At 34.8% G+C, this 22,722-nt stretch overlaps 1 protein-coding gene across 7 annotated transcripts in view; it reads left to right on the forward strand.

Moving 5' to 3' along the window:
• The window catches only part of Sema3a (sema domain, immunoglobulin domain (Ig), short basic domain, secreted, (semaphorin) 3A), a 478,664-nt gene extending 456,981 nt beyond the window's left edge, over window positions 1-21,683 (forward strand). For 4 of the 7 annotated variants that reach the window (XM_006503557.4, XM_011240665.3, XM_006503559.2 and 1 more), the window contains 3 exons: window positions 3,267-3,334; window positions 15,698-15,840; window positions 17,346-20,765. In XM_006503557.4, coding sequence (XP_006503620.1) covers window positions 3,267-3,334; window positions 15,698-15,840; window positions 17,346-17,801 — 667 coding nt within the window. In that variant the 3' untranslated portion in view covers window positions 17,802-20,765. 7 annotated transcript variants of the gene reach the window in all.
• The last annotated feature ends 1,039 nt before the right edge of the window (window positions 21,684-22,722 follow it).

Consider the following 22,722-nt stretch of genomic DNA (forward strand, 5'->3'; position numbering starts at 1 on the left):
CCAAATCAGTGGACTCCAGATTCAGTGAGATAATCCCCTTTCAAAATGATGATGATGATGACGACGATGATGATAATGATAAAGTGAAGAGCAACATAGAAAGATACCCATTTTCTACCTCTGGCCTACAGAAAGTACACACATATACATTCACCTATATTCACTGAATATATATATATAAATAAGATATATATATATATATATATATAATATAGACTTGCATGACAAAAACATTTTGAGAACAACACATATAGATTAGATATAATTGCATTTTCCTATGCAAATTCAAATGGGAGTTTGGAGAGAAGAAAGAATATGATAAAATAAATTGTATAAACAAGTTTTAAAATAAAAATAATAAAACAGAATGGGAATTTCAATTTTCACATTACATAGAAATGTTAGACACATCCTAAAATTTCAGACAAATTATTTTACTGGTGTTTAATAAAATACAAACAGTTTTTAATTTTATATAGCGTCAATATCATCATATTCTCTCCTGTTTGCTACTAACTACACCTTTTTTTTTATTGATATATACTGTTTGAGGAAGAGGTAATGATGGATGAAAGGAATATATACAATGTTATATATATTGTTATTAATGTTATATATATATATATATATATATATATATATATATATATATATATATATATATATTGTTGTTAATGGTCCTTCAAGCTTGCCACCATTCTCAGTGACCTTGCAAACACTGATTGGGTCACCACCATACCTAACCCACTGCACTTTTGGAGCAGTATGACTTTGTTTTAGCACAGTCAGTCTTTCCAAAACAACTCTGTCAGCCTTTCACAGTAGGAAAGTGAGTTCTGTGGCATTTGTAATATTACAGATGCTATAGGAAAACACCTACTAACTACACCTAACATCTACTTAATTATTGCATTGATGTTTTAGACACAATTGTTTGAATATTAAATCATCTAAACCCGGGGCTAGAGAGATGGTTCTGTGGTTAAGTGCACTTACTGATCATATAGGGCACCCAGTTCAGTCCCCAGACTCTCACAGATGGTTCACAGTCAGGTATAACTCCAGCGTCAGACCATCTAACTCCCTCTTCTGGTCTCAAGGTGTGTGCAGGAATGCACAGAGATTCACAGACATATCTATAGAAGAAAAAAAAGAGAGAAAGAAAGAAAGAGAGAAAGAGAGAAGAAAGGAAGGAAGGAAGGAAGGAAGGACGGAAGGAAGGAAGGAAGGAAGGAAGGGTTCTTTTCAAATAATTACCTAGAGCTTAACTTATCATATAATTTGAGCACAGAATCGTAGTAATACTAAATGTAAAACTTCTACTATAGACTACATACATAAAACAGTTTTCTTACTCTTTCAAAATTCCATATTTATCTGTTATACTTAGTATTTCCATAATTCGTTGGGATTTTACATTAGAAAATACTTAATTTGGAGATAATATGTATTGATTAAAGAAACCATGACTAATTTAATACAGAAATATACCATCATTACAATAATAACTCTGAATTATTTAAGGTTAAATTTTATCCTTCTTAAAAACTGTTTATCTCTAGTTACTCAAACAGACATGTGCAAATCTTATCTGAACGAAAAAAAGGAATCTTCCCTTCGTACAAAGTAATAATGAGGAACACTGAACGATTTGGTGATGAGAGGTTCGAATTTTAATCAAAGAAGGAGAAAAGAGATAAACATGACTCTAATTTGAACTGGTATTTATATATTGAAAGTGGTTCTCACACACCCATAAATTAAAACCCAAAGAATTTTCATAAGTTCTCTTGTTTTCCTTGTGAATTATGGATTTTACTTAACCTAATTTCATATGTCTCAGACTAGATATGTCCTTGGAACGGATGCATGGAGGCCTTGTAATTTATATGTTCTCTGTGGTGGCATTTTTTGAAGTTTAAGTGACTGAGAAAGGCTTTCCCCGATGCTTTGGGGTTCATGTTTCACAAGTTCTCTTGTTGGCTCAATTTTCAAGTGTACACATCTGCTTGATAGTCTCACTACTTCTACAAATAGAAATCTATAAATACTTTAGCCTTCTAACTTTATGAATACAGTAATGGGTTCCATATTTACACTTCTCAGTGACCATTAAATGATGGTAACTAATTTTGTAGCAAGATAATACCTCTAAGATTTTTAAAAGAAAAAGAAAAGAGACAAGTAATCAGTCAAGATGGCCACAGGGTCTGTGTCACACAGCCATTCTCCGTAGCTCTGATCTCAGCTTACACATCTATTTTGAATCTAATAGCAGGGCCCACCTCCTCCTCCACGTGTGTCTAACTGCATGGGACCTCCACATACAGTTTGCAGCACCAGGAAATGACACTAACAGTGGTTTGATGCATATATTCTGCTTTTCTGTAAAAGAGAGGGTCATCTTGGTTTACCTACTCTCCTAGCAAAAGGAGACTTCACCCTTAAGTGCAATTTTTGTAATTCTTTTCCTCCATTTCTCCAAGGCGTAAATAAACTGATGTGCAACCATAGCCATATAATAGGGCAGCCATGGTTGTGTACATCTTGAAACCCCAGCAAGCTAAAACGAAGAAAGAAAGAACCAAAGACTGGAGGCATAGCACATAGTCAACGGGACAGCACTTACAACAACAGGCTCTGAGGTTCAATGACTAGCACCACAACACATCAAAGAAAATACAATAAAGATGCTTTTCTATAAAATATTGATATAATACATTTAAAAGGCAACAAAAGAAAGAATTCTTAGACTAATACATCAAAGTTAGACAATAGCATATTTTAAAAAGATTACACATAGATATATAATCGCAATGTGTTGACATCAGACTCCTAAGTCCTTGATAGAATTGTGGGAGCAATGAGGAAATGCAGACACAATGAGGAAAATCATCAGTCACGTGGATTCTAATATTCAAACTTACAACCACACTGGAGATCAGAACAATAGTTATGCTTATTGAAGAAATGGGTTGTTGTCTCTAAAATGAAGTCTAGAGCTCCTCAGGGTTAGATTTTTACTGACTGATTCCTAGTAGAAAACAAGGCAGAATGTCTATTCATGATGGTTATGAGTCCCTTGGTTGCAGTGGCTAGAGTTCAGTGTATTTGTTTCCCAGTTTTGTCACCTTTCAGTCCCCGTATCCAGCCACACAGGCTGCAGATGCATATCTTCCTCTCTTGCCTATGGGATTCAGTGCAGATTTGATTCTTCATTCACATCAGAGATTTAGAATAATATCTCTTGAATGTAATTCTTTTAGGCGCACAAGACGACAAGATATAAGGAATGGAGACCCACTGACTCACTGCTCTGACTTGCAGCACCATGGTAAGTCACTCTTTACACTTCCAGTGCTAAAGCCTTAGGTGTGCACACATTGTTCCAAGACCAGTTAGGAGGAAATGTGGTCTGGAATGAAGAAGATGCTGACAAACTCACAAAACAGGAATATATATTTTGATCTCAGGTATAATATATTCAAGATTTTAGATCTTAACAAGATATAGAACTTACATTTCTTACATGAACAAAAGAAGTCAAATCTATTAATATACTCTTATGAATTAGCAACACAAAGAAATAGGCAAGAGAAATTTTCATTAAAATATATCAAATAAATTAATAATACATAGTGTTAGAATGGACCAAGGAAACCATATATCTATATGCTGGTGATGGTAACTCTTTCTGCGTGTTTAAATCAAACAAACAAACAATGTAATATAGTATAAGACACATCCTTACATTAAAATACTAGCCATATACTTTCTTGAATTGAGCAATTTGGAATCAATATATTGAACCAAGATATTGAAACATTTTAAATGTCAAAGTTGCTTATTTAAGCTGAAACATCATATAACCTCCATTTAATATATATAAGTTGCTCCATTTAATATATATAAGCTTATTCTCCCTGTTTCAATTTATGAGGTAAATAATGAAGCTGTGCTTCCCTCTGCTGGGGAAACTTCTAAATGGCAATGGCACTAATAAACAGTTTTTAAAAATAATAGTTAACATGCAAAGCATGAACATTTTAACTGAACATAATTATTCTGTTTTCTCTTCCAGTGTCTTTTACAGTGATCACAAAACACTCTTTGTATTTTTAAATTAATTTGAATTTGATTTACTAGGTGTGTACAATATTCTTATTGTTAAAGGGGGGGGACCACCCCCACACATAGCACTTGAATATGCATTACAAAATCTGTTACCTTCTTGAAAGGCAGGCCTCTCTGTGTGTAATCTCAATGTGTTGGCACCAGACTCATAAATCCTTAGTAGAACTCTGGGAGAAACAAGTGATGTTGGAACTAATGCTTTAAAATCAGCAATTTTTAAATGTTTTTGGCCAATGGCTGCTTTCCTGTGGGTTACTCTCCTGATTTTGAAGAAGAAAGAAACCATTGAACAAGAGCAAAGGTTCTGCTCTGCATCTCTAAGGAAAATGCCTGTACTAGTATACTCTTCCTGTTCTACAAGTAACATAGTCTACTACTCCAAAGTACTCGATTTACTTATTTTTATGAACTTATTTCAAGTAAAATTATTGTAATATGATTCTATTACTTCATAAATAAGGGGGTATTAATTAGTAATTCATTATATTGAAGAAATTATGGGCTTGCACATTGAGAGTTAGAAATAAGGACTGGAAACAAAAGCAGGAGAAAAAAATTCAAAGTTATTTCCAATCAGACTGTAATCTATATTTCTGTATGGGCTTTGTTACATTGTAATGGATATAGCATTGGAAATATAAGAAACATCCAGTATACCCAATGTGATTTTAAAAATAATATCCTTTTAAAGAAATATCATTATGAATGCTAAAGTATGTCTCAGTTAGTAAAGTAATTCAAGTTTTATCTTTAGCACATATGTAAACACCAGGAATCAAGGAGTGTGACCTCAACACTTCTGAGGCAGAGACAGGCATATCCCTGAAGCTCATTGGCTAGATAGATATCCTAACTGTCTAGTCTGAGGTCCTGGAGTGGAATCCTGCCTCCAAAACTAAAGAAGACTATTTCTGAGAAGGAACAACATTGGTGATTGCCCTCTGGTCTCTATGTGCATGTAGTAGCACACTACTACATATGTACATCCACAAACCCACAACATGCACACATACCTGCATACACACAGAGAGAGAAATACCAATTTAAGCTATCGTTCAACTAACAATAATTGATTATGAACCTGTCACAAAACTATTCTAAGAATGCATCATCTTGGTGATGCTTCTATTTGTTTAGCAATCTAGTCCCTTTGTAGGAAAGTTCTTATACTATATCAAAATAATATCTACCATGGATAGAAATGTCTCATATACAAATGGTAAAACTGACCAAGGACTTTTTAAAAGTGAGATTGTGCTTCAATTATTGTTGTTCATTTAATGGTTTTACGTGAGATAATGTTGCCTATTTTGAAGATATAATTTGGTGGCATATATTGGTTTAAGTCTATGAAAATTAGCTACGCAGAATTGTTTAGCTATAAACAGTAAAGTCTTTGTGAATGAATTCTTCTCCAGATAATTCAATTAAAATACATATTAAGATGAAATAGAATAAGGATAATTTAGTGTTACAATAACTATTTTTAGTTTCTTTTTGATTGGTATGAGCTTCTATTATATGTTTAAGATAGATGGAAGGAAAGGTCCAAACAGCCCACAAAATTCCACTGCAATAAAACACTTCTATCTCAAAGGTCCCTGTGCCTGTTGGCTGCTTTTGTTGCTAATTGAACAAACATAAAGCATACTCACCATGGGTTACAGGAAAGTTCAATTGTGTAGAAAGTAAGTTAGGAATCCCCATTTGGCCAGGCTCAGTCCTACCATTAGGGATCCGTGAATTATCTCAGAATAGTACATGTCAATATTTAAAAGTAAATGGGCTCCAATCCAGAGCCCAACCCTGTTTAAATCATGTATGTTGTCTTGCTAATGTCACTTCTCACATTCAATAAAATATATGTGCTCATATGGAAACAAGTAAAGATATGTGATGTTGTTTAACAGAAAGCTCCTAAGCAACATGAAGCCAAATTATACACTTCAATATGATCACTTCCAGCTGTAATGGTAAACATATTCTGTCACACTCTATATTTTACATATCCTGAAATTTTAATAAAGTGACTATATATAAAATAACATGAAATTAAGGTGGAAGAAATTGCACTTCGGATGAAACCTTCAACACACCCTTGCTGAATTTCCTCATTTTGCAAAACATCACTGGGCTGAACTATTCTGGGAGAAACAAAAATCCATTTCACTTCTCTTGATCCCAGACAGTCTTCTCTCTCGCCATAGCCATTCATCCAAAACCTACTATCAACCCTAATAGCACATGAGTGCTGGGAAATCTTTCTTTCCAATCACACACCAGGCAGAATGCTAGCATAGAATCCAGGTTGTTTGCAATCCATTCCATACCCTCAAAAGAGAATATGTGCCTGAAACTGGAGATTGTCTAACTTCACATTTAAGAAAATGACTGGCCACATAAATTACGTCTCCACTGTGGCCGTTTTTTTCTCTCCTTACAAACCAAAATGAGCTGTAACACAATTTATGATTTATATCCAGAAAGCAAAAGGCTAAATTTTTTTAAGTCATACCATCATCTTATATTTCTGGATCAGGATCGTGGAGATACTTTATGCCCTATCTTCTAATTTAGTGATATCATTCGATTTCACTTTCTAATAGTTTTCTTGGCTGTTCTGCACACATGCATTCTCTTTTTAATGTCCCACAATAAAATACCCACAGAAGTCAGTCTTCTAAATTATCTCCACACCTAGCCCATTTCAAGTTATGTCTTGATTGGCATCAAAATCATGCCCAAATTTCATAAACTCTCTTTGGCAGTATTGTCTTGCTGGTCAAGAGAGACATAAATTTAATATTTTGTTGATGATTTTATGGTCTGTACTTTACCATCTTCCAAATATGAATATGAGCATTTAACCCAAAGAGGAGCCTTGAGATTTGATCTAGGGACTGATGTCATCCTTTTAAACCTCCAAGTTCCATAAATTATGAAATACCACTTGTGAGGGAAATACTGAAGATTAAATGTACTACTGCATCGTAGACTGCTAAGAAATAAAATGGCCCAAGAATGTCAACTGAGTGCCAGATTCTAGATTCAATCTTACAGATGCAATCCTAGTGAGAAATGAACTTCTGTGCAGATGAGAGAAACAATGAAAAAAATGCCTATCTCAGTCATAATTATACATGGAAGGAAATGGAGAAAAAACGCTCTTTGAGGTTTACAATATTTTCATTTATTATTTTATTTACAAAAATGTTCATCTCATCCAAGATAATCTATTTGTGCACTTAAATTTAATTATTATGAAGTGGGACTCTAGGCTGTATGCATTTCCTTTTTATTCTGAAAGTTATAAGAATCAAATACCATTATAGTACAAGATGGTGTTTTCATTATTGTTTATCGGAGGTTTCTGCCTCTGCAAATGATTGCTTCCTATCTCCCATCAAATTGCTTGAGGAAAGAAAATGAAAGATTAAACCCTATGTTTCCTGTTCCATTTCTTAAGCAGTTCTTCCTATGGCAAACAAGCTCTGGCATATAGACTATTTTGCTTTCTCTGGTAATGCATGTAAAATCATGAAAATAAAATTTACCAGATGTTGTACATAGACTCATAATAGTACATTATATACATATATGAATATACTGTAACACACACACACATACACGCACACATGTGTTAGTACTCCAGTAAGCTTTTGTTTTTCGTCCTGTCCTGAACTAAGAAGGACTGTAGTTATATTATATACTACTACGTGAATATAGCTGTGGCAAGTATAACTATTCCAATCTCATGTAATATTTCATAACACGGGTTTCATCATTATTTCTTTTCTTTCTTTCTTTCTTTTTATTAGATATTTCCTTCATCTACATTTCAAATGTTATCCCCTTTCCTGGTTTCCCCTCTGAAAATCCCCTATCTACTCCTCCCTCCCCCTTCACCCCAACCCACCCATTCCCATTCACAGCCCTGGCATTCCTCTATACTGGGGTATAGAACCTTCACAGGACCAATGACTTCTCCCCTTGATGACCTGCTAGGCCATCCTCTGCTACATATACAGCAAGAGCCAGGAAAATTAAGATACACTAATATATTAGTGACAAGAAAGATGCTTTGTCCAATATAATTATTCCTTCCAAAAGATACAGCTAAAATTTCGTAGCCTATCAGTCTGCTTATCCCTCCTCTCACTGTCTATACACTGACTAGCACATTGTAAGAACCAATCCAACCAAATAAGTATATCACTAAAAGAAATATTGAACACTATCTAAATTTTAGAAATCAAAATGCTTTATCCAGGACCAAAAAAAAAAAAAGAGTCTGATTTGGGGGCTATAATATAGTGTATAATTTAGGTTTGCTTTTTAAAGTTGATATCTTATATACTTATATTTTCTGTAAGATCTCATTGATCTTTTTTTTCTTGTCAGCTCACATTCACTGTTTATTTTATTTATGCTGTTCACATTTCTAGTAGATGGGTTAAATAGAAATGCATGTGCTTTCATGCACAAGTAAAAATGAGAGCCCGCCCATTAACGTTTACAGAGACTAGTGGCTATCACCATCACCACAAACATTGAAAAACATGTCACAAGCATTCTATTGATAAACAGGTATGATTCCCTTCACATGCTATATTATAATTTATATTAGATTTTTAACAGTCCCCAAAATATATACAATTGATAAATTGCTTATTAGCCATCTAAATATGCAGTTATCAAATGCATAGAAAGGCTATGGTTTCAGTGAGTTTTTCTTCATTTTAATTTTTAATTTTATCTTATTCCATGAAATATATCCCATCATCCATGATATCCCTTGTAATTGACTGCTGCGACATTTTTTTCCTATACTTGAAATTGTTTTGCTGATAAAATGGATTTCTGGACAGTCATCTAGACCAGTAAGAAAGTACTAATGATTATTTGTGCCAAAGAACACATTGCTATTGTTTTCTGTTTCACCCAATTTGAGGGCTATATTCACTTTTTTGCTGCTTGACCATTTAAAGGAAATATAGATGAAAAATATCACAAAAGCATTGTGGTAAGGCAATAAGAATTGATTTGTCTGAATACAGCCTAGTTACTTCATTTCCTAAGGAGCTGAAAGGGCTCGTTAAATTACTCTGTATCTGTCTGCGCCTCTTTTGACTTGCATTTGATTTTTATATTTATTGCCTAGAAAACTCAATTTTTAATGAAGGTCAAAAACATCAAAATCTATTACCAGAAATCAAAGAAGGAATGACTATGTGGCTTCCAGCCTCATCTGTCTGTCTCCTATCTGACATTACATTTTCCAAGATTGTTACATTGTTCACATTTCAATCTTGGGAGATGCTTATGGGGTTAAAATGAAGAATGAAATAAATGGGAAGCTGAAATGTGATTCCTTCTGTTTCTGTACTATTGGATGAAAATCAACTGCTAAATAAGGCCTTAAGCAACATGATATTTCTGGCCAAATGATGGATATCATGACTTTCTGTTGTTACAAAAGGAAGCAATTTATTTAACTCCGTTCTTTCCTCCCATTCTTTCTGCTTTATTAGTCTCATTTCATTTCCATAAATTATCCCACTAAAGGAGGAAATGATTAATTGAAGATTGCTTCCTCAAAAACATTATTTCTTGTCATTAGCAGCTGCAACATATTGAAACATTGTGTTATCCACCACACACTGGTGCTTTTTAAATAATTTTAATATTTAGATGCTTTCAATTATTTTGCTCTAACTATTCAAATTGCAGAACCCAGTAAAACTTATTATTCAGTTAAATAACTATATCCTTACTCTCTATGGTGGTTTCTATGACAAAGGGCTATAGTGTAAAATACATTTTACAGTGTTTCTAGTTATATTTTTTCTTTCTAGAAGTGTACATTTTCCATGAGCCATTGCTAGCATAGGCTTTCATGAAGAAGGTAAAACTATTCACATAAGTTATTTATACCTTTATCATCTTTTTATTTCATAGTGTAGTATTTTGATGTGGAGCATACTTGATTTTACTTGTCTGATTCTACTACATCTTGAATAATATATTTTAGAGTTATTAACATTAAAATATCCCATCTAAACAACAGTTTAATGAAATAATCTATCACATTAGGACTATAATTTCTTTCCCATTTTGCATTGATTTGGCTTACATTCTGTGCCTGTGAGTGTCAAAATCATTTAAGATTTCAGCTTTTAAATTCAGTGTACTTATTTAGGTTTCCCACTCAGCAAATATCTGGTAAGATTTCATGATTGCCTTTATTGCTAAAATTATGGTAGACACAGAAAGTAAGAGAGATGGCCAATTTAACAATTGCAAATAATATGACTACATTTGCCTCAAAGAGCAGAACAGTTCTAGAATGAATTGAAGCTAAGGTGTTTCTTTAATTCCTTGATGTTTTACAGAAGTAGGGTGGTATTAAAGGCACCTCATCACTCTCTCAGTATTGACTCTTAACACAGGATTTGACTTTTGAACAATGTAAGCTATTGTAAGTCATTACATTAGTATCATTGGTAATCATGTTCAACTGTTCTGAGTGCAGACACTCTACTAAATATCTTCTGTCGTGCTTTCGTACTGTGATGATATTTTTCTTTGTCTCTATTATGTATCTCTCTTAAAAACCAATCAGAAAAGTATAAGTAGAAGAGCGACAAGTGCCAAGTTCTCTGTAATTTGAAACAAGTTCTCTAAAGTCCTCCTTCTCTCAACCCCAAAGGAGGCAGAAAAGGGACTTATATGTGGAGGTATAAATATTTTTAAATTATGTGTGTAATGCTAAACACATTAAAAGCAATTGGAGTACATTAAGAACTTTGAATATCCTTTCTCAGTGATATCTCTGCTATTTTGAAATTAAAATAAAAATGATAATAAAACAGTGGTGATAGAATTTTAATCCTATTCATTGACAAACAGTTGAAACTTTTACTTCTGAAAGTTTGTTATCTGTGTCTTTATGTGTACATGGTTTAGCATATGCATACACATAGAAACTAGAAGAAGAAACTGCTGTGCACCTTGTCATGGGGCTAGATTTGAACTCTGGATACTCATGATTACATACCAAGCTTTCATGATTGCTGAATCCTCTCTTGAGCCCCTAATTAACAATTTTATAGTGATTTATTTTATTTTATTATTTTAATGGTCTGAGAAATTTAAGTTGTAAAATTCTTGCCTTCTTTCTTTATAAACAGTTTCTATATAAAATTCTGTAGGTAAAATACACCCAGTTGTATTGGATGACAACTAGTTTTGTGATTGTAAAATCATGGTGTTTTCTTAACACACAATGGAGATAAAACCAAATACTTTCCTTAGTTAACCTAGACATTATAGCAGGTGTTATAGTATATACCTACACCCCCAGCATTTGGGGTGCTGAGGCAGAAGGATTATGCATTTCTTGCCAGCCTTGAACTACATAGTAGGTGAGGCTTGTGGTGACCCCATAAAGCAACTGCATTATTGCATCATGCATTAAGGACAATTTTATCTCGTGGAAGTTGCATCATGGAGCTACCAACATATATTTTAAGCAAAAATTATTTAGAAGTTATAACTTCACATATTCCATAATTGCCACTAATCTTTATAATACATTCAAAAAAGTTTATAATCATTTTTTCTTTTACTAAAGCAAAATTAAGGTAAAGAAAAACTGTCAATGAAGAAAACCAGACAAGCTTACAGAGCAAAAGCCACCATGCAGTGAGAATATACTGAGATGCCATGGTGTATTATATATTTGCTTGATGGTGTTTCCTAAGATAGTGGGGTGGGAAGTAGAATCAAAGCTCATTTTTACTAGGCATTTGCTAGCAAAGAATCTCAATAATTCCTAAAACAGGAAATAACATTTCCCAAAGGTAGATATACAAAAAATACCGCAGCACAGATGCTTAACAACACTCAGATTGTTGTGACCAAAATACAGCAAGCAGCACCACTGAGTGTGGCTAGGGGCTCTGTCAGCATCCACACAGCTTCGGTAGAATAAATTATCCATTAACACTGTACGTTGTAGGGCAGCAGCTCTCGGGTCAGTTACTGCTTGATCCAGACTGAGATTTCAGATTATCCTTATCTCAAATATGCAGGACTTTATATCTTTTGGAAAATGAACGGTAGTCTTCCGGATTCAATAAAGCCTTTGACTCAAATGGAGTAACTATTACCTCAGTGTGTTCTATGAAAGTGCGTTATGCTACTGTTACAAATGTCTAGTGTGTTTGAAAATGGATAATAATCAAAATATGCAGTAGAGTGAGAAGACATCAATGGAAATAATATTTCTCCTGTTTGTACATTTTTGGAAGACCAAAGATGGACAGAAATGAGGGGGAAAGTGAGAGGATGAAACAGATCACTGTATTTTCATATTTCCCATGTCCAACAGTTTTCAAGTATTTGGGGAAGCAAAGTCAAGATAGATAATAGATGTATTATTATCTTCTAATCATGTTCAAAGTGTTTACACAGTAAGCTATAAGATATAAAGTGAAATAAATATAAATATAACAATGCAGTTGCATCTGAGTAGTGAAGTATAGCCACCACCTACATAAAAGTTCCAGTCCTAAGTTAGAAGCTGGTGATGGGACACAGGTCCCACTACAGAGAGTTCAACAGAAACAACTGAACACAAAAGAAATGTAGTCTTCGTATTTCTCGCTGATGCAGCAAAATCAATCTAACAGCACAAAAGCCAAGAATCTGTAACCAAATAGGACAGTAGGACATCTGTGTGCTGTTTGTGATTTATGGCTATTGGAACAGGAAATTTGGTTTCATTGGTTACTAGCTATAAGATGTTTCTCTTTCTTTTTGTTTGGAGAACAGGGAGAAAGAAAGGGTCAACTCAATTGACAAAGAGTCCTTAAGGTATTTGCAAGAGTAGTTATCAAAGCAAACTAGCTAACTGAACCTATGAACCAAAGCAGCCAGACTACTTCTCACTCGGACACTGAGAACCACACTATTCTTCTTCTTAAAGAGAGTCATAACATAGTACAAAAATGCTCTGTTTAAATCACGCATCATTATATGCGACTTAACTATAAAGGAGAATAAGATGAGTTATTTTATAAACATAAGGAATATATCTGTTTTTAAGATGGATTTTTTTTATTGCTACTTGAGAGTTCTGTTCCTACTGGAAAAGACAAACTGAATTGTTTTTCCAGCACTGTCAGGAATATTTGGTTTAATTGGCAGAAACAAGTCAGACCATGATTTAAAAATATATATATATATATATATTGAGTAGTTCTTTGAGAATTTTGTATGTTGTGCTTTGATTCCATTAGATTTTTTTTTTATTTTGTGTGCATGAACATTTTGTCTGCATGTATATAGGTATATTGTGTGTGTAGCACCCAAAGAGGCCGCGAGATAGTCCCAGACCTCTCAGACCAGACAGTTGTTAGCTTTAATGTGGGTGCCAAAGAGGCCGCGAGATAGTCCCAGACCTCTCAGACCAGACAGTTGTTAGCTGTAATGTGGGTGCCAAGCCAGAGGGTCTCGGCAAGGATAACAAGGAATCTTAACTGCTGAGCCTTCTCTCCAGGCCACAGATACCCACTTACAGCAAAGAAGTCTTCTGTTATTCAAGTCACCTTGGACTCACCTATGTGTAATCAAAAACACATGTCTTAGAGTTCTATCAAAGAGTCCCTCATTATTATAGACACCAGCATGAGAGATTGAGTCACACTGGTCTTCTTACCTATGCAACTGCAAAAACACATATCTTAGAGTTCTACTAATGACTCCTTCTTCATTATAGATACCAACGTGAAAGTATTTGGCCTAGAGGACATGGCTGTAAACAAAAATTTAGTACGATTTTTTTTGTCTTCATGGTGCCACATATATTGTAATTCAAGAAACTAAGACTGAATGAACCGTTTCTTCCCAAGTGTTCCAAAATTTCTTGATCAAGCAAGTTTACACTGTTGAGCAATTAACAAACATATATTTAATATAATCATAATTGATTTCCATGACAAACCACACTCATTATTCGTGGTATGTTGTATAGACTCTGCTGCACATAGCAATTCAACACTCCTCTTACCAAGGGACATATGTCTTACAACGTAACACAGAGACATGTAGAGGGGGAAAGGCCTGTCCCAATCATTATAGAATTGTGTCTACATATACATATGCATGCTGAATGCAAATGTGTGTGTACGTGTATATGAATGTGATTGTGTGTACATATGAGATAAACAATGGTATAGAATCAACTAATTGCTGCTGTTTATTTCTTTGTTGTTTTCAGGGTACTGATATTTAGCAAGAAGGGACAGATATGTCTCAGTGTCAGAAGAGTTTTTGTCCCCAACTAGGGCGATTGATAAGCAGGCAATGAGGCTGAGGCACTTAGAATGGCAATGTGATAGAAGTCTTCGCAGCACAGTGGGAGTTGTCAGTGGGAAGCACAGCTACACCAGAGACTAGAATAAAAACAGTTTAAAAAGCTTTAAAACCAGCATAAGCAAATCCTATTGCTTATGACAGACAAAAGCACTAAGTTGATTAGGACAAGAGTAAAGCTGTCAAAGTGAAGCCAAGGAGGAGGGAAAACATTTTTAAAATTAAGATCCTAGCTGAATTTGAAGGCGAAAGCAGAAAATTTTCATCTGTCTACACTGTCAACTTTCTGTGCATGTGAAAATATATTTATTATTTTCTAAATTAATTTAATGAGTTCCAGATTGTTCAGGATGTCATAATGGAAACAGGATTACACAAGATAACACAGAGTTTTGTTCTCTCACTAAGTTTTACCTAGCCTCTCTGTGTCATACTTTTGATCTGAGCTGTGTTTCAGTTACCACATTGAAGGAGGTTACATAAAGGGTAAAATAATAGAAACTTAATCAGGAAACAGATTTTTGTATTGCTGTGTTTTATTATGTGCTCCTGCCATGGTCCACAGCCTAACTCTGGAAAATAACAAAGGGTATGTCATTTTAAAATAAGAACAATTGAAACCATATTGCATTGTAATTATATGAGTTTCCCCTGAGCCATCCCAAACATTTCACACCAGTTGGACTTCAGGGCAAACTTGTGAATTATTTAGGGTTTATTGGCGGGGGGTATAAGCATCCTAAACTTTACCTTCTGTAAAATGATAGATAAGTAGTGGTAGGTAAATTTAATTTTACAGTTGGAAAACAAATACAAAGCAGCAATCTAATCTCTCAAAATTTTTTCCTTTCTGCAAAAGTCCAGACTGCTAGAAAAGTAGGTTACAAAAAGGGAGACCCCATGCACCATAGTACAAAGACTCAAGGTTGTAGTGGATATGATCAGATCGATTTGTCTTATGTTACTTGCTTGCAGACAAAACTCTTCATATACAGCCCAAAACAAAACGATTAATCAATTGAGGCAAATATTTGTGGCCTGAAATCCTTGACATATTTACTATCTTTACTCAATTTGAAAAATGATTTTGGAGTAAGCAACAACTTGCTGAATTTCCAAATTAATACATTAGACAATGGAAGTTACTAACTAACATTTTCTCACTTAACTTTGTATCATTGTCTAGATAATCATCATGGGCCCAGCCTTGAAGAGAGAATCATCTATGGAGTGGAAAACAGTAGTACATTCTTGGAATGCAGTCCGAAGTCACAGAGAGCCTTGGTATATTGGCAATTTCAGAGGAGAAATGAAGATCGAAAAGAGGAGGTACAGGGTTTTATTAGTTTCTAAATTAATTTAATGCGTTCCAGATTGTTCAGGATGTCATAATGGAAACAGAATTACACAAGATAACACAGAGTTTCTTCTCTCACTAAGTTTCACCTAGCATCTATCTGAACTGTTTCTATCTGGAACACATATTGTAGCCCCAATATCATTGACTTGGAGGGAGGAAAAGTACTGATCACTCCAAGACACCATGGAACCCAAACAGTAACTCCCTAGACAAGTACTCAGTGTGGACTGGGTGTGTAGCAGGCTGTGTATGAGAGCAAGCATACATTGGTAAGAGTCCCAGCCCAGGACGCACTTTGAGCACACAGTCAGAGTATTATTTCTTTCCTCGGTTTAATTATGAAGCGCTTATGTCTATCTACATTTGTGTATTAAGAAAAAAAAATCAAGTTTTCCTTGGTAATTTTAGTGTTTGCTCACTGATTTCTGTTAAACCTCTTGTCTTCTGCAAATGAGAAGTTGGAGGAGAGTTGAGTACTTGACTTAGGGGGTAGAAGTTGAGCCCCTCCATCACTTTTGGTATTAATTATTAAAACAGCCTCCAGATCTCTCGCCTCAATAGACAATTGGAACAACTTATACTCAGAAAATCAGAGAAAAATCACATAGAGAGCTCCAACATTTTAATTACTTATAAATATTAAATAAAGGTAACCAGATTGTTTCATTAACCTGTCCAAATCATTAAGTACAGATAATTTTACAAATGCAATGTGAACATGAAGGCAAAAGCAACCCCTATTAGTTTTTGTTGGTGGTGGGATTTTTTGGGGGGTGTTGTTATGTTTTTTTTTTAATGTTAAGCAGTTTTAAACTGTAGAATTATATTAGAAAAGTGTAAACTTGTTTTATACATTGATAAGCTATGCTTTCTGAGTTTTCTGTTATAAGCCCATAAGCCCTATTACAAAGAAAACATGAGACTAGATATATCCCAGAGTATACCCTCGTATTATGCCACATGCAGGACCTTGTGAACTGATAGTTCACAAAACCTAAAATATAAGCCACATTTCTTTTTGCTCAAATGCTGACATTTTATTTTATTCTTAACAAAGTATACTATGGATTCATTGTAATACATTGTTGTCTAGCTTTATGTTCATCTAGTTACTGTTTAATTCTCTAATATTGACTTTGTGTCATTCATATATATACATATGTATATATGTATATATATGTATGCACTTGCTTTTAAATTCAAGTATACCTTCATTTTCCCTCCAGTTATGCTAAATATTTTAATAGTTATAAGATATTCTATAAAAACAGTGGTATAGTAGAAATTTTCAAGTGGATCTATAAAACAATTGGCAGACCCTATAGCTCTTGTCTAAACATAGACTTTTTAATTTTAACTTAAAAATGTTAATTTCTAAAACCTACTTCAACTGGTATCTAAGTTCTTTTACCCAGAATGGCAGATCTTGTCTTTCTATTAAATCCGCATGCCTTCCTCTGCCTTTTCCTGATAGATCAGAATGGGTGATCATATCATCAGGACAGAACAAGGGCTCCTGCTCCGTAGCCTGCAGAAGAAGGATTCAGGCAATTACCTGTGTCACGCTGTGGAACACGGATTCATGCAAACTCTTCTTAAGGTAACCCTGGAAGTCATTGACACAGAACATTTGGAAGAACTTCTTCATAAAGATGACGATGGAGATGGCTCTAAGATAAAAGAAATGTCGAGCAGCATGACGCCCAGCCAGAAAGTCTGGTACCGAGACTTCATGCAGCTCATTAACCACCCCAACCTGAACACGATGGATGAGTTCTGTGAACAAGTGTGGAAAAGGGACCGAAAGCAACGCCGACAAAGGCCGGGGCACTCTCAAGGGAGCAGCAACAAGTGGAAGCACATGCAAGAGAGCAAGAAAGGTAGAAACAGGAGGACCCACGAGTTTGAGCGGGCACCCAGAAGTGTCTGAGCTGCGCCACCTCCCAAAACCTCAAACAAGTACAAACTTGCTTAGATAATAACTGGAAAAAATGCAATACACATGAACATTTCATGGCATTATGTGGATGTTTACAATGATGGGAAGTTCAACCGGGTTCCACCAATTTAAGTCCGTGAGGAACTTTCCCAGCAGGCTTTCTTCAGTATACCAACGCTTGACAGAGATCACAGGTGAGCATAGATGTTCACGTCCGCTGACTTAGTGTTTCCTCTGAAAGTTCATTTTGCTTCCTTCTTTGCCTGAGAAATAAAAATGTCATTTGCCATCGAAAGGAGAAAAACTGCATCAGCAAAGCCATTTTATTGAAGCAAGAGTTGAAAATAAACTGCATGGATTTAGTAAGCAGATGAATATTCCAAAACGTGATTGGATTCAAGGATGTTTTGTCTACCAGCACTCGTGTTTGTATGTACTGGAGAAGTAAAATAAGGAGAATGACACTGAGTGAAATAGTCTATGGAGATATAAAAACACAAACCACCCATCATCCAGAGTAATGGAGTACATTGATCTACTACTGATGTCTTCTTTCAGCTTTGATCTAAAGATGTATTTTATTAAAGTTATAATTTAAATGTACCATGGCAAATATGCAGTAAAGATTAGCTGTTTCCTAAGCTAGAGTAGGTCTTGTCTTGCAGTTACCATGCTATATCGTTTGTTTAAAAATTCCAACTGTGTGCTGCTTTTTTACATTGTGTTTTCAGTTCTGTAAGAGGCAGTATATCACTTTAGGTCCCTACTCACTGTACTATTACTTACTGACACCAAGAATTATGGTCTTCCCCTTTGAAGAAACCAAACAGATAGAAGGTTATCACCCTGACTTGCAAAGGTATTATCTAAGTTAACTCTCACATACATAATGTTTTCAGTCAACCAAAAATTAAGACAGCACAAAGAGAAGAAAACAGTCATTAGAGGCATCCTGAAGGATCAAGAGCAAAATTAAATTCATGTGTCTCATGAAAAGAACATTGTCTTAACAGAGTGTTGATAAAATGTCTTTCCCTCTTGGCTTGAATATTTGCATGATGTGTGAGGCATAGGACTCGCTCATGATTCCACATCCCACCAAAGATTCTATTTTCAGTCACTTAATGATTTCCAAAGCAGAGAGAAAGAGCGGGGGTGGGGGGAATCAGTGACATTCAGGACATGTTCTAACAACAAAATGACACATTTCTCAACTATTTCTTTGTGAATCAACTAAATTTTACCCACCCTGTATGATACAATTATTTGTCTGAACAACTTATAAGTGTTTTATCTCAATGAGAGTGAAACTATACACTTCACCTAGAAAGTGCAAAATTCTTTGTTTTATGAATAAAATATAAGATAACACAAAATGTTTCAGAATGTATAGCCTTTGTTGGTTGGAGATGATTTCCTAAGAATCATTGAGTTCAAAATGCTTAATAAATTCAACATTATAGACCAGTTCATTGGTGCTACAGGCCTCACTTCAGGAATTTTTTTCTTCGATCCTTCAGCATGCACAAAAATGCAAAGTAAATATCTTCTTGCTAAGAAATGAAGTGGCGTTGATATTTTAACTCCAGTTGTCTCCTAATTCTAATTAACTCAGTATTAACTTCTCACCTCAACTACACCAAATTGTCATTCCCTCGCCACTGAAATAGTTCACAGATGGAAGCTTCTGTTTCAGTTTTAATGATTATTTAAATAAAAAAACAATTTGTTGACATGTCTTTCATATAAAAGCCTAAAATCATCCTACATCTGATTTTAGGCTCATTGACTAATGGTGTTGCTTTTGGAAATATGTCTTCAAAGGCAAGCTGAATGGATGAATTATTTGAGATCACACTCTGAACAGAAAATATTGTCAGGAACATTAAGTGAGAGAAAGAGGGATGCTCCAAATAAGCCATTCTCTCATTTAATAGGGTCTTAACTGTCCAAACATTTAATGTTATATTTCATTCTAAATTTGCATCTGATACAAGTATATTGGCAATTACATAACTCTCCCATTTCTTTCTAGCTCTTAACAATAAAGGATCTAATGGAAGGAAGGTTGTTTAATAACTTTATGGATGCCTTTCAAAATCGGAATGCATTTTGTTTAGCACTAAGAAATAGCAATAGAAAACTGCTTAGGTTTCAATTAAAAGTGTTAAAAACAAGCAAATATATTAACATGTCTCAATCAATCACCATGTCTAAGTTTCAAAGAAAGTTATTGATTAACTAGGGAATAAATAAATAAATACACACATACATACATAAATCTTATGACAGTTATAACCTCCCATTGTGTATTGAGAGAGGACAGTTTGCACGAAGAAGAATGTCCCATTTACTAAGTAATTTAGATGGACTTTGGCATATGCATGTATCATCACAGGTAAGACCTGCCTAAGAGATGCATGTGACCTTAAGCAAATTACCACAGCAGTCTCACAATAGTCTCAAGTTGAAAAAGATACATCACAGTGGAGAGAGCAGGCCCCGCTGATAGCAACTGTAAAGTGTAAATGCATGCAAATGCACACTTATTGCTTCTTTTATGTATAATTTAGTGATTTATAATGGTATGTGTTTAATATTTTTGCTACCTACACATTAGACAAAGGTGTAAATAATTTTGAAAAGAGTAGAAAGAGCACTGTAAATTACAAGTTTCTATAGATGCTCCATTCCAGTTTGTTCACCATCATCCTCAAGTGCAAGATTTCCCATACAAGTGATGCGGTGGCTTATGTACTACTTAAGGGCAGAGAGGGTGTGCCCCTCGAAGAGCATGCTTTTTGCCAGGTCGTAAATTGTTCCGTATCTGTATTTATCATTGCATTTCAGATGGGAACTAGAAAACTGGAGAGAAAAATGTAACGATATTGCTGCTGTAAATTATTCCTTTTTAGCATGTATTCAGTTGCTAAATACACATTTCTTCAAAATATTTGAATTCAGATGTCTTTACTGTTCCATATAACATATGGTATTGAGGAAGATAAGCTTCGAAGCCTTCGAGAACCAGAGTCAGGAATCAGCATAATTAGCTAACAGATTTCTTCATTGTAGTATTCTGTAAACTGTGTTCTATATTTATAGTGATGATGTGAATTTTTTGCCCTTTAAACTAAATGCTGTTCTCTTTATGTCATACCTGGAAAGAACACATGGATGAAAGTCTTTAATCAGTGGATTATGATGTGAAGCATCATAATTCAAGATCAATACCGATTCCAGATGATTGGCATCTAGAGGCCTGTCCTGCAGCTCATGGGCAAGCACTGCATTAATATGGATTTATTTCTGTAATGTGTTCAAGTCCTTCTCTTATAAATACTATTTTAAACACATATTTAATTCACTGAAAGTCTGTCAGAGTTTATTTGCTTCAAAGACACATTTGACAAACAGGTCTTAGCACTATTATATACTAACATGATGGTTACAAACTGGCCTGGTGCCAAAGAATCCAAAGCTTTTAATTTTAACTTGGTAATAATTATTTAAGTCAATGTTAATATTTACAGTATATCTTTCCTTAAAGAAGCAAACATTATTTTCAAAAGTATGGAAATTCTATTAGCTTTATTTTAAAAACTTTCCTATACTAGCTAATTCAAAAATCACACATTTGTATATTAATAGATAAAGACAAACCCAAAGTGAAAGTTGCCCCAGAAATGGGTTTTCTTATAACTGGTCAACTTTCTTGATTAACCTAACCAAAGAAAAATCTTATTTCTTCATTTCCAACACCCAAGTGCACAAACACAGTCTATGGTAGAAATAAAACCAAATTAATAAAAGAGGAATGATTTTAAGTTATGATATTAGGACCCAGACGTGACAGCATCAACCTACAATTCCAAAAAGAGGGTAAAGCAAGAGGAATGTGGGTAGGAAGTCCACCTGGGCTAACTAATGGGATCCTACCTCACAGAAACCAACAAAACGATTAAAAAGAAAATAAAGTATAGCTTCTAGACACTTTGAGGCTCAAAACTAGACTTCTATCTGTTCAAGTCTTATGGAAAGATCATGACTGTGAACTTGTGATGCTAAGATGAAGGAGGTGTGGCTCTGCTTTCACAAAGCTCATAATGAAATGAAAGGTGACAGGAGTTATCATCACCATGTATGATAATCCATTTTTCTTCAGAATAGCCTTAGCAGCAACACATCTACCTTAAAAACCACTGTGCCCTGCTTACGGTTTGCCTGCCCCACTTATCACAGTGGTGTGATGTACTTGCTATGTACGTATTTCCCTTTCTAGGCTGAGATTTTCTTGAAGTCAGGAACTTTGCTTTGTTGTGACTTGGTCACTTGTAGCTCAAGCTGGCCTTTAACTCACACTGTAGCCAGGAGGATGATGTTGAGTCTGATCATCCTGACTTCCTGAGTTCTCAAACATACATCACCATACCAAGCAGGATTGTGTCCAGTTGTTTCTCTTTCTGGTGCCTTGTATGATGCCAAGTAACGCTGAAACTCGGCAAATCAGGGCTGAAGAGAACCATGTTGGAATGTGCAAAGTGCCAAATTAAAGGTCCCAGCCTAAATGCTGTCATTCAGAATGAAGGGAGCAACTAAAAGTTGAGAAGAGTCCAGGAGACTTTCAGAGAATATGTGACATGGCTTGAACTATCAGTTGGCTTTTCCTAGAAGAAGAAAGAAAAGCACCTCTAAGTAGAATAAATACAAGGGAGGCAGGAACAATGAAAATTCCTGTATTTCCCCCAGAGAACAAGTATTCCAAATGAATGGAGCACAAGTGTTCATTCAACAAAATAAAACAAAAACAAAACAAAAACAAAATATCATTCCTTAAGTCAAAATGGTGTCCTAATTTCTGAGTTTGAATTATTGTCCTATGAGTTTCAGTCATATTGTCATCCCTGGCATA

This window comes from Mus musculus, chromosome 5, assembly GCF_000001635.26.
Source record: "Mus musculus strain C57BL/6J chromosome 5, GRCm38.p6 C57BL/6J".
Taxonomy (NCBI): domain Eukaryota; kingdom Metazoa; phylum Chordata; class Mammalia; order Rodentia; family Muridae; genus Mus; species Mus musculus.